The sequence below is a fragment of the Garra rufa genome, chromosome 10 (assembly GCF_049309525.1).
Source record: "Garra rufa chromosome 10, GarRuf1.0, whole genome shotgun sequence".
Taxonomy (NCBI): Eukaryota; Metazoa; Chordata; class Actinopteri; order Cypriniformes; family Cyprinidae; genus Garra; species Garra rufa.
In genome coordinates this window covers 48,781,937-48,796,209 of record NC_133370.1, presented here as the reverse complement: position 1 = coordinate 48,796,209, position 14,273 = coordinate 48,781,937, and the positions used below count along the sequence as shown (strand labels likewise).

Below are 14,273 nucleotides of genomic sequence, written 5' to 3'. Positions count from 1 at the left end.
AAAATATATTCTGTCTTATCTTTGCATGCACTGCTTATTTCTTTGGTGCCCATAATGTAAATACTCTTTTACTAATTGGAATACAGTCACCTCTCAATGGCTGTCAATGGAGGAACATGGTTTTGCACACAGACAGCTGCAGTTATATCATCTACAACTGAGTCTTTGGCTCATTGCTTTGGTAGAAGAACATTGTACTGTTCAGTGAAATGCTGATGATCTTAGAGATTTCTAAAGTCTCACAACAGCTCTGTAATAAACAACTATAGAAACCAGTCAACTGTTGAAAACACATCTTCAGTCCTGCCCTCTAGTGGACACCAACATCACTGAAAGCGTCTCTGAAAGCTTGTGTTACAATCCAGCTCACTTCAGACCAGCCCGAAGACTTCATTGGAAGTTGAACGAATGCCTCTTTGGTAGGTCTTGCTTTCATTTTGCATGTTTTTGTATGTTGTAAAACATTATTATTAAAGCAGAGAAATCTTTTGCTTTTCATTGTAACACTGAGCGTCAAATCCAAGCGTCTCAGTCGTTCAATATGTAGTAATGTTTCTGCACTAAACCTAAATAATGTTACTTACTTAAAATATTATTACGTTTGTTCTAAATATATTTGGACTTTCGGAATTGTATAATTGTCTCTTATCTCATTTATAAGACCAACCGAACAAAGGAAAAGAAAGGTAAGACTTTTCTTTTATTACATTCTTCTATATTCTACAATATTCACGTTTACATGGAAAAACATTGTTAACATATAAAACAAATTCTCTAAAACTACAGTTGCGTTTAAAATCTGTTACGATCATTTCATATTGTTTTCACAATAAATAATGTTCTAAAGTGCATATAATGCAATGTTACATACTCAACATTCAAAACAGAAAGTGAAAAAACTATATTAATATATTAGCCTTAACATGATCTTTTTTTCTGCTTTCCATCAAAATCACAGCTTGCATCCCTCTTGTATAACATGGAAAACCTAAAAACAACATATTTATATTCCCTCTCATAATTCAGTTATATTTCAGATATTATGCGTTGTGTTCAGAAATCAGCATGATATTGAGAAAGCATGAAAAGCATAATGTTACAGTGACAGAGCTAATGTTTATTTATAATAGTTAAAAGCTATGGTAACACTTTACTTAAAGCCTTTATGCATAATGCATTATAAAGGTATAATGCATTTTATCAACTGTAACCAAAGTCAAAATGCATTATCATTTCTTGTGGGTTTGTTTGTCATGCACTACAAAAACGTTTTCATCAGTTTCAACTGAAAAACTTAAGTTTAGCAGCTGCCTTAAAATGTTAAGTTAAACCAACTTAAGTAATTTAAACTCACAAGTTAAATCAACTCATTTGGATTGTAATGTTCAAATGACTTGTAGCTTTAAGCTGATTTAACTTAAAAACAGGTTTTGAAGTTGAATCTGGTGAAAACTTTTTACAGTGTGGGTTTAATGCATTAAGGCTGAAACAATGTATTTAACTGTAGTTACAATTATACATGGATCATAATAATAACAAAGCATAATTAATGTATTAAAACTACTTTTATAATGCATTATATAAAAACGCTCAAACTTTATGTTATGATTTAGTTTGCTTTATGGTTCAAGTATGTTTTTTTGTGCAGTCAACCTGCTTTACACTGCTTACATTTCCCTAGTGTTGTTTTGATTGTTGTTTTTAATATATTATAAAGGTGTGACTTTTTTGCATTTTGAACTGAAAAAAAAAAAAAAAAATTTTTGAAACAGAAAGATTATGAGGCCAGATGAAGATCTGCAAAATCAAACTACAACTTCATCACTGCAAAAACTGCTTTTCTAGCTTAGATATTTTGTCTTGTTTCCAGACAAAATATCTACAAATTCTTAAATCAAGAAGGATTTTCTAGACAAGTAAAAAAAAATCTTGTTTTCAGAAAAAACAAGTCAAAATTAAGTGAGTTTTTGCTTAGAACAAGAAAAATAATCTGCCAATGGGGTAAGAAAAAAAAAAAAAAAAATCTTATTTCAAACAGAAAACAAGATTATTTTTCTTACCCCACTGGCAGATTATTTTTCTTGTTCTAAGCAAAAACTCACTTAATTTTGACTTGTTTTTTTCTGAAAACAAGACAATTTTTACTCGTCTAGAAAATCCTTCTTGATTTAAGACTTTTTAGATATTTTGGCTGGAAACAAGACAAAAAATCTAAGCTAGAAAAGCATTTTTTGCAGTGCATTTCAAATTCTGGAATAGGATCAAATTCACACAACATATCGCTGTAATTTAAGTAATGCCATGAACATTAACGGGGAACATACAATGAAACGGCAGTGTTTGCAGTGTGTCTCTATATAATATAATGTCCAGTAATCCTCATGGTTCCACAGCAGGCTTGGTCCCTGAAACAGAAAATAAAACATCGTCGACATTACTAAATGCTTTTCTAGCTTAGATTTGTTTTGTCTTGTTTCCAGCCAAAATATCAACAAATTCTTAAATCAAGAAGGATTTTCTAGACAAGTAAAAATGATTGTCTTGTTTTCAGCAAAAGCAAGTCAAAATTAAGTGCATTTTTGCTTGAAACAAGCAAAATAATCTGCCAATGGGGTAAGAAAAATAATCTTGTTTTCTGTTTGAAATAAGATTTTTTTTTCTTACCCCATTGGCAGATTATTTTGCTTGTTCTAAGCAAAAACTCACTTAATTTTGACCTGTTTTTTCTTAAAACAAGAAAATAATTTTTACTTGTCTAGAAAATCTTTTTTGATTCAAGAATTTGTAGATATTTTGGCTGGAAACAAGACAAAAAAAATCTAAGCTAGAAAAGCATTTTTTGCAGTGAACATAAAAAAGCACGCAATGTATTTACAGTGGACGTACATTAACTCTCAGGTGGAGGCAGACAGGAGTTTCTACGTGAACGGCATTTGTTTTTCTGTGAAGAAAACCAAGATACTCTTAGAAGTTCAAAGAAATCTCATAATTCACAGATTCTGGCAGAAGATTGTGAGAGCATTACAGCGTCTTCGGTGAAATGCGGGCCGTACCTTTTGATGCAGACGGAAGTGGACGGCTGGGTCCGACAGCCACGGGTGCTTCAGCGCTTCAGTGGCTCCTATCCTCCAACTACACACAGAAAGATAAACCAGCGACCATAAACATAAGGTTTTAGGTTCCAATCCTGCCAAGGATGATTCACGAACTGCAGCCACTGTGCTATAAGGATAGTAATCAGTGGTGTAATGTAACAAAGTAACAATAATTCATTACAGTACTTAAGTATTTTTGGGAGTATCTGCACTTTACTTGAGTTTTTATTTTTCAGCCTACTTTAACTTGTACTCCACTACATTTTCTAATTAAAATGTATACTTTTACTTTGATACACTTCTCCGAACAGGGGCGGACTGGCCATGTTTAAATTCCCGGTGTCCTGGTAGCCAATTTGGCCTGCTGTCATTTATATTTATATAATTTATATTTTATTTTCATATATATTGTTGTTGTTGTTTCTGTTGCATGCCGAATGTACTAAAGTGATTATTTCCAACTTCGCCATTCAATAATAATACTCTAAAAAATCGTAATCCGGTTGGTCTTGACTGAACAGAATGCAAGACTCGAGAATGGAGCGCCCAGGTGGAGCAGAGAGTCGTTCACATTGTTTTATACCACGTTTAGAGGGAGCTAAGGCTAACAACAATACAACCCTTACAAAAATTAACCATGTTTTCACTAAAAATCAAAAACCATTGTTACTAAACTATGGTAACCACAAATTAACAAAGGTTTTGCTACACTTTATGGTATTTGTAGTAAAACTCTGGTTATACAAATTGCAAAATGCCAAAAAAAAAAAAAAAAAACCACGGTTACTACTATACTTTTACCATAGGCCTAATTAAACCATGGTTAATTTTCCTAAGGACAAAACAAGACCCATGATAATGCAAAAAAAAAAAATCAGTATTAGGATTTTACTAAAGATATATTCAAGATGTAGCTATTATTGTAGGCCAACAGTTTTGACATTTAGGCAAGATAAAACAATAGCACATGGTCCTAATGTAATACGTACATTTTTATGAAAAGGTAAATGGAAGTTCAAGAGATAGTCTTTAATCATTTTGCTTGGCACCAGCCAATGGATTATACTTTTTTTTTATGTGATAATAATAATTTTTACAAAAAATAAATAAATATTGTACATGGTTTCAGAATTTGTTGTGGGTATTTGGGACGGCCTGGCCTGAAATTTTGTCCCAGTCCGCCCCTGTCTCCGAAGCATATTCGTTACTTACTACAAAATAGTCAGAAGTCAGGATCTCAGTCAGAATTGCAAGATGTAAACTCGAAACTGTGAGAATTTTTTTTTTTAATTAATTTTGCAAAACTTTATGAAAAAAGTTATTTATCAAATGTATTGTGTTCTATCCAGAAAGTGTTTGCTCACAAAAATATTGCGTTTCTCTCAAAAAAGTGCATTTGCATTAAAATTTAGTTTTATTTCTTTCAGCTCTTTATTTCCGTCACAAATGTTTTTGTGAGCAAACACAAAGTTTATAAACTCATAATTCTGACTTTTATTTTTTTTTAGATTTTTTCCTAGAATTAAGTGGTAAAAACTCAATTCTGACTTGTTTCTCCAAATTGGGTCATATAAACTTGCAATTGCGAGAAATAAAGTCTGAATCGCGAGACTTGAACTCAGAATTATGTCTTTTTTTCCTCAGAAATTGATGATGTAAATTGTGAGAAATAATTAAAACGGTGAAAGTTTGTCTTCGTCTTCTGTCGGCTCACTTTGTGATTGGATATTGTTTCGTTTCACGTGATAATCTGCGTGAAATCTTTGTCCTCAGGGTTCCCCTCACAACAGGATTTCTGATCGTAAATATTCAACATGTTAAATATATACGATTCGTGATCGGAGCGCCTCCAACATTCTTCCGAGCAGATTCAGTCACTCTTAACACACCTCACACCACAGAGAAATCTGATAGGAGGCAGCAAAACACTGTGTTGACTGTCTCTTTAATTTGTGTATAAATCTCTTAAATACCTTTTATCCACCACAAGCAGTTTGGAAATGAAATCCTTGGCTTCTTCTGAGACTTCTGTGAATTCATCCTCCTCGAAGTTCCACTGACAGGACAAAATGTTGTTCAGTGTCTCATTGTTATCGTCACCGAGGAAGGGAGACAAACCACTCAGCCTGTAAAAAACAATTTATTCATTTATTTATTCATTTATTAAATTTTAACAGAAAATTTGTGTGGGATTTACTTTGAAAGAATTTTCACAATTTCTGGTACATTTCACAAATAATAACCAAGAAATGACACATAACATACTGAGTTAAATTACAAACTGAAATAAAAATAAAAACAAATAAAAAAGAAAATTAATAACAATTATTACTAATACAAATTTGAAACTAACATATTAGAGAACAAAAGAGAACATATACAAATGAAATGTAAAACTAAAAAATAAAACTAGTGAAACTCAAATGTTTTTTTTTTTTTTTGTAAACTGCTATTTCTTTGTAATTATTTGTGAAATTTAGCCAATTTCCAAGTTTTTTTTAATTTTTTTTTTTTTTTACTACAGAAAAAATATTAATATTTACAAAAAATGGCAAGTAAAACACTGAATGAAAAAAACCTCAAATAAAATAGAAATGTTTAAAAAATAATAATAATGACAAAAGCACAAAACAAGATAACTAAAAACTTAAAATAAAACTACACATATAAATAAAAATCTAAATATTAACAAATACTAAAATAGAAGTTAAACACAAAAAAAAGTGAACACTAAAAAAAAATTCAAAGTTAAAAAATAAAGCTATTTTATATGTCATCTGAATAGATAAGCTTTCCTTTTATGTATGGTTTGTTAGGATAGGACAATATTTGGCTGAGATATTATTAATCTGAATCTGATGGTGCAAAAACATCAAAATATTGAGAAAATCTTTAAATTTGTCCAAATTAAGTTCTTAGCAATGCATATTACTAATATAAAAATAAGTTTATATATATACAGTAAGAAAATTTACAAAATGTCTTCATGAAACATATATTTACTTAACAACCTAATGATTTTGGCTTTTAAGAAAAATCGAAAATTTTGACCCATACAATGTACCCAGGGTTTATTGTTTTGTGGTCCAGGGTCACAAATAATTGCAAAGAAATGGCGGGTAGCACACTGAATTAAATACAAAGGTGAAATAAAAATATTTGAAATATATAAAAAATATTAAAATAACCCTAAAACCTAAAATGACAGAAGCACAAAACAAAATGACTAAAACTTAGTCAACAAAAGTATTTAAACACTTAACACTGAAAATGCTTTAGGATTTACTATTTCTATATCATTTTTACTCAAATAGCTAGTAAATTTCACAAATAATTACAAAGAAATGTCGAAAAGCACATTGAATTCAATGTAAACATTTTAAAGACTGGAATAGTATTTTCTAAATGCACTCCTATAATATTTGTCTTCAATAAAAAGTACAGTGTAAAAATGCGTTTCTTACTGTCTTGTTTCCAGCCAAAATATCTTAAAATTCTTAAATCAAGAAGGATTTTCCAGACAAGTAAACATTATTTTCTTGTTTTCAGAAAAAAAAAAGAAGTCAAAATTAATTCAGTTTTTGCTTAGAGCAAGCAAAATAATCTGCCAGTGGGGTAAGAAGAAAAAAAAATCTTATTTCAAACAGAAAACAAGATTATTTATCTTACCCCATTGGCAGATTATTTAGCTTGTTTCAAACAAAAACACACTTATATTTTTTAAATGTCTAGAAAATTCTTCTTGATTTAAGAATTTTTAGATCTTCTGGCTAGAAACAAGACACAAATCTAAGTAGGAAAAGTATAAGAAATGCTACTTTTAGTTCAACTAGAGCATTTTTCAGTGTTTGTAAACACACATATGACTCACAGCATGTATGCGATCACTCCCAGACTCCACATGTCCGTGTTGAACGACACAAAATCATAGTTGACCACCTCAGGAGAGAGAAACTCCGGCGTCCCGAAATTCACCCGTAACTTCTCCTTGGGCTGATACCTGAACAGAACCAATGCTTCTCAGTTCAGACTCTTTCTTATTTCTGAACAAAGACATCAGTGTGGTGACTAGTGAGTGTACTTACTTCCTAGCAAGTCCAAAGTCGATGATCTTGATTTTATTTGTGAGTCTGCTGACACACAGAATGTTCTCTGGCTGTAGGCCACAAGAAACAGCGAGGGTTACGAAGGGTACAGTGGTTATTTGCTTTTAAAGCTAGAGGAATGTCGGCCAATGACAGATCATATTTTTGAGATTTAAGTGTTTTTATTGTTGCATTGCCCTGGATCTCCGGTTGTACCTTTAGGTCCAGATGGAGGATGTACATTTTGTGCATGTAGCGCAAGCCTTCACAGATCTGCCTGATGAACATCACCGTGTCCAGCTCCGTCAGCTTGTAGTTCTCATCGATGATTCGGTCAAAGAGTTCACCTCCGTCAACACTGTTCAGAGATCAGCACAGGACACTTTTAATTCAGTTTCAAATCCTTACTCATAATTATAAGCTACTCATCATCAGGAGCATTAAGCTAGTATTAAGCTTTTTTATTATCACAATAGTAAAGTCAAAGAAAAAGTAGGTTTACCCAGATGATGAATCACACTGCACTGGAAAAAAAATGCTTTTCTTACTTAGATTTTTTGGACTTGTTTCCAGTCAAAATATCTAAAAATTCTTAAATCAAGAAGGATTGTCTAGACAAGTACAATTATTCAGTAAAAACTGCCAATGGGGTAGAAAAATAATCTTAGTTCAAACAGAAAACAAGATCATTCTTTTACCCCATTGGCAGATTATTTTGCTTGTTTTAAGAAAAAACTCACTTAATTTTGACTTGTTTTTACTGAAAACAGGAAAATAATTTTTACTTGTTTAGAAAATCCTTCTTGATTTAAGAATGTTTAGATATTTTGACTGGAAACAAGACAAAAAATCTAAGTAAATCCAAGTCAGTTTAAAAATTATTGTTCCATTTTTTGGCATTTTAGAGTCAAATGTTTTTACAGAGGGGATTTTGGATATCTCATTTTGTCACTCCATAATTTAGAAAAAACTTTGAACAGACAGAAAACTCATTTTGAGAAAATGGCCTTAAAAATGTGTATTGTAATTGAAATCTACTGACACAAATAGATAAAGTGCTATAAAAGAAACACTTAACAGTGTCTTTTGGGTGTTTTCTTTCCACTAGTCTGAAAAAAAAAAAAAAAAACACTTTATGAAAAAGTAAAAAGCCCAAAATCTCAAATTTGACATTGACATTTTTTTTGCCTGCAATGTCTCACCTTAAAAAAAAATCATCACAATCATTGAATTTGGTGGTTGTATCTACAGAAACATATAATATAATATAGTTTCCATTTAGTACTGCCTTTCAGAAGCAACAGAAGATACTTGCATGTTTCCCAAAAGACAAATTAAGTACAAATTCAAAAAGTTTAAAAAAAGATGCATCTCTTATTTCCTTCTGGAGCATCAGTGAATGTTTGAACCTTTTTTAATAGTTGTGTTTGAGTTCCTCAGTTGTATTCAGAGTGAAAAGATGGATCTCAAAATCATACAGTCACTGCTGGAAAGAGTTCAAATATGCAAAAGATGCTGGAAAACGTCTCAGGTTACGTATGTAACCCTAGTTCCCTGAGGGAACGAGACGCCGCGTCATGGAACGCTATGGGGAACGCCATTGGCGGGCAGCACTCTGAATCATGTCTACAACCAATGAATGACGGGAGTGACGTCACAGGTGCGGTGACGTCAGCGACCGGGAAGTATAAAGCACGTGCGTTTGATGCCCGCGGCAGCTCTTTTAGGAATGAAGCGAGCGCCGCAGGATGCGGGAATTATGGTCCGAGACGTGGCGTCTCGTTCCCTCAGGGAACTAGGGTTACATACGTAACCTGAGACATTCCCTTCCGGGAACTCGAGCCGCGTCATGGAACGCTACGGGGAACGAGACTACCAACGCCTCCATAATTTCCAAACCCTGCGCAGTGTCTGCTCAACCAGGGTGGAAAGGAAAAGAGCCCTTGTCTAGCATTCCGCGGACAAGAAGGCCCTGTAATCCTCGGCCCTCGGGCACACGAGGAATGGTAGTCAACCCCTGTCTGGTCGCCAGCCAGAGCGAGAGGTACTCCTCGGCCCTCAGGCACACGAGGAGTCTTAGTCCTTTGTCTGGGAATAGCCAGAACAAGAGGGACCGCAATAACCATTGTCTAGTATTCCACGGACAAGATGGTGTAGGTAGTCCTCGGCCCTCAGGCCCACGAGGACAGTGCACTCGACCTCAAGAGTGCTCCTCGGCCCTCAGGCTCACGAGGAGAAGGTAGTCCTTTGTCTGGGGTTCCGCCAGAACAAGAGGGACTCAAGAGCTCGGCCTGGTACTCCCGCCAGGACACGAGGGGAATAAGCCATTGTCTAGCATTCCGCGGACAAGAGGGCACTGTAATCCTCAGCCCTCAGACACACGAGGAAGACAGTAATGGGCCTCTGCCTGGTAGCCAGCCAGGGCAGGAGGCACTCCTCGGCCCTCGGGCACACAAGGAGTCTTAGTCCTTGGTCTGGGAGAAAGCAAGAACCAGAGGGACCGAAATACGCTCGGTCTGGTAGCCTTGCCAGAACACGAGGGGAATAAGCCATTGTCTAGTATTCCACGGACAAGAGGGCTGTATGATCCTCGGCCCTCAGGCACATGAGGACAGTAGTAGACATCTGCCTGGTCGCCAGCCAGTGCGAGAGGTACTCCTCGGCCCTCGGGCACACAAGGAGTCTTAGTCCTTCGTCTGGTTTCCTGCCAGACCATGAAGGAAACAGCGTCTAGAATACTTACCTGCTAAGACACTGCGGTAACTCGGCCTGGCATTCCTGCCAGGACACGAGGGGAATAAGCCATTGTCTAGTATTCCACGGACAAGAGGGCTGTAAGATCCTCGGCCCTCAGGCACACGAGGATAGCAGTGGACCTCTGCCTGGTCGCCAGCCAGTGCGAGAGGTACTCCTCGGCCCTCGGGCACACGAGGAGTCTTAGTCCTTTGTCTGGGGTTCCGCCAGAACAAGAGGGACTGGATAAACTCGGCCTGGTACTCCCGCCAGGACGCGAGGGGAATAAGCCATTGTCTAGTATTCCACGGACAAGAGGGCTATATGATCCTCGGCCCTCAGGCACACGAGGATAGGGTTCTCAACCGCTGCCTGCCATATGACCAGCGCAGAGGGAGAAATGCTCCTCGGCCCTCAGGCACTCGAGGAGAAAGTAGGCGAAAAGACTTCTCTTCTTTCCTGATAGAAAGAATGCGCCTTGAGAAGTCTCCTCCTGGCCAGGGAGGGGGCTGAATTTCTGGGCTTAGCCTTTGCTAAGGCGAGAGGACAAAGGAGCCAGGAGTGGCTCTGAGGTCGAATTCATAGAATCTGACGTAATGTCAGTGGCGAGGACCAACCCGCAGCACTGCAGATGTCCTGGCTAGGGACACCTGCCATCAGAGCTTTTTAGAGGCAGACAGCCTCAGGAGGAGTGAGTCTTGACTCCCCATGGAGCTGGGAGACCAGAGGACTTGGAAGTAGTACAAATGGCATCCGTGATCCATCTACTGATAGCTCTGTTCGTGCCACATGCTTTCTTTTGTGGCCGTATGTGCCCAGTGCTCACACTGGACAGATATACTTCCAGTTGGTCGCACTCCAAGAGTGGAGGTAATAGAGGCTTGAGACCCCTCAGGGTCTCAACCTGAGTGCACCGCCGAGGGAACCATACCGACGAGCCACCACAAGGGGCGTGGTAGGCCAGTAAGCCGCCACGAACACCTTCAGGGTGGAGTGAGCTGGTTTTGTGGACAGGTGAGTTTGCGGGGACTCTAGTACTGTACCAACGGGCAGTAACTTGGTCTAGATGGTGTTCGTAACACCATGAAGCAAACAGGTTCCACTTAAGGTTTCCTCGTAGAGGGAGCTCTGGATTGGAGCAGGGTCTCAACAACCTCGGTTGAGAGACCAGAGTCTATGAATTGCGCCCCCCCAGGGGCCATACCCATAACTTCCACCTCTCCATGTGGGGGTAGCAGATCGCGCCCCCAGCCTGAGAGGGGAGGTCCAAGAACCATACTCGGACCGGCCAGTACGGGGCTAGAAGTAATAGCCATACCGATACCGGCGTGCTCTTTCCAGAACTCCTGGGTGCAGAGCGATCAGGAGAATGCGCACAGACGAAGCCTCGGCCACGTCTGTACTATGGCGTCCAGTCCGGGCGGACCTGGAGGCACTAAGGAGAACCAGCGAGAACATTGCGATATCTATCGAGTCGCCAGAGGTCCCACTGAGTCTGGATAAGAATTCTCCATGCTTCATTATTTCCTGATGAAGCCTTGATCTCCTGATCGTGGATGAAAACGTATGACCAAGGGGACTCTACCCACTAACAGACCTTCAGGGTGGAGTGGGTTAGCCCTGCGGACGGTAAGACTGCAGAGACTCCAGTACTGTACCAAACGGGCAGTGAACTGGGTCAAACTGGTGTTGGTTACACCATGCAGTCGACCACTTCCTCTTAGGTCATAGGGTTTCCTCATAGGGGGAGCTCTGGAGTGAGGGATGGTCTCAGCAACCTTGGTTGAGAGACTGGCCTCTATGAGATGTGCCCCCTCAGGGGTCACACTTATTCCAGAACTCCCGGGAGCAGAGCGATCGGGGAAAGGGCGTACAGACGAGGCCTCGGCCACGTCTGTACCATAGCGTCCAGTCCCGCAGGAGCTGGAGGCACTAGAGAGTACCAGAGGGGACCTTGCGATATCTCTCGAGTCGCGAAGAGGTCCTCCTGCGCCTGGCCAAACACTCTCCAGAACTGCTTCACCACCTCTGGGTGAAGCATCCATTCCCCGGGCCTCGGCCCCTGCCTCGACAGGACGTCTGCTCCCACATTCAGATGTCCAGGAATATGGACTGCTCTCAGGGAGAGAAGTTTTCCTTGAGACCATAGGAGGATCCGGTACGCTAGCTTGTACAAGGGGCGTGAGCGGAGACCTCCTTGATGGTTTATGTAATAAACCACCGCAGTGCTGTCTGTATGGACCAGCACGTGACGGTTTCTCAGGTCTGGAAGGAAACACTTCAGGGCCTGGAATGTCTAGGCAATTTATGTGCCAGGAGAGATGATGATCGCTCCGCAGGCCTTGGGCTGAGCGGCCACTCATGACCGCCCGCCACACGGTGAGGGATGCGTCTGTCGCTAGCGAAACGCGGCGACAAGGAGCCCCCAATACCGGACCCTGAGAGAGGAACCAGGTTTTCTTCCACATGACCAAGGCACGTAGGCAGCGCCGCGTGACCTTGATCTTGCGGAACGGGTTTCCCCTCGGGGAGAACCCCCTGGTCCTGGGCCACCACTGCAGTGGTCTCCTGTGCAGCAGTCCAAAAGGTATCACGTTGGAAGCGGCTGCCATAAGACCTAACAGTACTTGGAACTGTTTGACAGTGAGTGACGGGCCTAGCTTGACCGCATTTACTGCAGTAAGGATCGACTCGATCCGAGCAGGTGACATTCGTGCCTGCATCGTGGTCGAATCCCAGATTACACCTAGATAAATGTTTCTCAGTAGTGGAGAAATCACACTCTCCTTGGTGTTAAGTCTCAACCCCAATTCTTTCATGTGAGCGAGAACAACACCTCGATGTTGAACCGCTAACTGTTCAGAACTGGCCAGAATCAACCAGTCGAGTATGCGGATGCCCTGGAGTCACGGAGGAGCCAGAGCAGCATCCACACACTTCGTGAAAGTTCGGGGTGAGAGAGTTAGATCTATCGTGACAAACCGGTCCTCTGACCTGATTTGAGACACGGCATGATTGACAGTTCACATTTGAACATCAGTTTCTTGACTGAGATCTAAAATGGGCCGAAGCCCTCCATCCTTCTTGGGAACAAGAAGTACCGGCTGTAGAACCCGGACTCTCTGTCTTAGGAGTTTCTACTTCCTGTTCCATTACCAGACCCTGCTCAGGGCTCACTAGAGTTGGGAATACCCCGCTGAACGGCGGCGGTTTGGCGCCGAACTGAATGGAGTAGCCTTTCTACAGTGCGCAGGACCCACATAGAAACATTCAGCAGTAGTTTCCACGCTGCCAGAAAGTTTACTAGGGGAACCAGCCTCTCGAGACTGGTTTCTGGATTTGTTCGAGGAACTAATTCAGAGACCTGTAACAGCGAACTGGCAGGATGCTCCTGAACTTGCTCCTCTGAAGACCCCCGTGGGGGTTGCGAACTCTCCAGGGCCACTACGTTTCCGGGCGGAACAGCTAGAGAATGAAGTGACGCAAGCCCCCTCGAGAGGGGCTGCCCTCATCGGCCCTGTGGTATAAAAGTCGGGACCGTTTAGCCGAGAACCTCTTAGACCAAAGCACGACCCTCGGATCGGGCTCAGTCTTTGAAGCCCCCGGTCAGGAGTGTTGCTAATCCCGCCCTCTAGGTGTCACCGGAGGGAACGGGCTGCAATGCTCCTATTATGAGCCTCTTATGTGAGGAGCTGGTACACGGCTGGGGTTTTATTGTCCCGTCAGCAACCCCGACACGTGTACATTTGCCCATCAAGCCTGAAGTTTTATTTAGGCGGCCTGGAAAGCAAAGACGGAGCTTTCAAGGATGATGCCAGACTGGGCGACAGATAGCTGGCTAGCGTCTGTTCAACCCGCGACATCATCTTTTCTTTCTAGTTTTTCCCTTGATCTAGACAGTTCAGTGTGCAGATCGGGGAAGGACAGAAAGCTCCATTTTGGAAGTGCTGACCTAGTCCGCAGAAAACATAACGTTTGCTTTTCTGCGGCTCATTTTTCTTATTTAGCTACTGCATTAGTCAGCACATCCAACAGCTCATCATACTGAGGCGATCGGGGGGGGGGGCGGTTGAATACTTTTGACAACGTTCTTCACATCAACCTCCTCGGAGGAAGATATGGGAAGCGTTGAAAACCCTTCCTGGAAGGAAGTAACCGCATTGCGGGCTTCCTTATCCAGTAGGAGGTTTACCCATCCACCAGGTAGGAAAGGAGATAGGGGATCACCCGTCTCCCTTCCCTCTAGTAGATCAAGCTGCGATCCCCATGAGTGCAGCTACCGCTCCGCCTCAGCGGAAGCGGGGCCAGACCCGCGAGAAACGCTAGCGAAGGCTCCCTTCTCGAAGAGAGCCTTCCGGGA

The 14,273-nt window shown here is 40.6% G+C and overlaps 1 protein-coding gene across 2 annotated transcripts in view; it reads right to left on the bottom strand.

Annotated features, from left to right (window-relative positions):
- Positions 1 to 2,123: 2,123 nt before the first annotated feature.
- mylk4a (myosin light chain kinase family, member 4a) overlaps positions 2,124 to 14,273 on the bottom strand; it is a 34,106-nt gene continuing 21,956 nt past the window's right edge. For both annotated transcript variants that reach the window (XM_073849272.1, XM_073849271.1), the window contains exons 8-14: positions 7,397 to 7,538; positions 7,181 to 7,251; positions 6,967 to 7,095; positions 5,069 to 5,221; positions 3,054 to 3,132; positions 2,887 to 2,941; positions 2,124 to 2,405 (exon numbers count right to left, since the gene is read on the bottom strand). In XM_073849272.1, coding sequence (XP_073705373.1) covers positions 2,888 to 2,941; positions 3,054 to 3,132; positions 5,069 to 5,221; positions 6,967 to 7,095; positions 7,181 to 7,251; positions 7,397 to 7,538 — 628 coding nt within the window. In that variant the 3' untranslated portion in view covers positions 2,124 to 2,405; position 2,887. The remainder of the gene's footprint in view (positions 2,406 to 2,886; positions 2,942 to 3,053; positions 3,133 to 5,068; positions 5,222 to 6,966; positions 7,096 to 7,180; positions 7,252 to 7,396; positions 7,539 to 14,273) is intronic.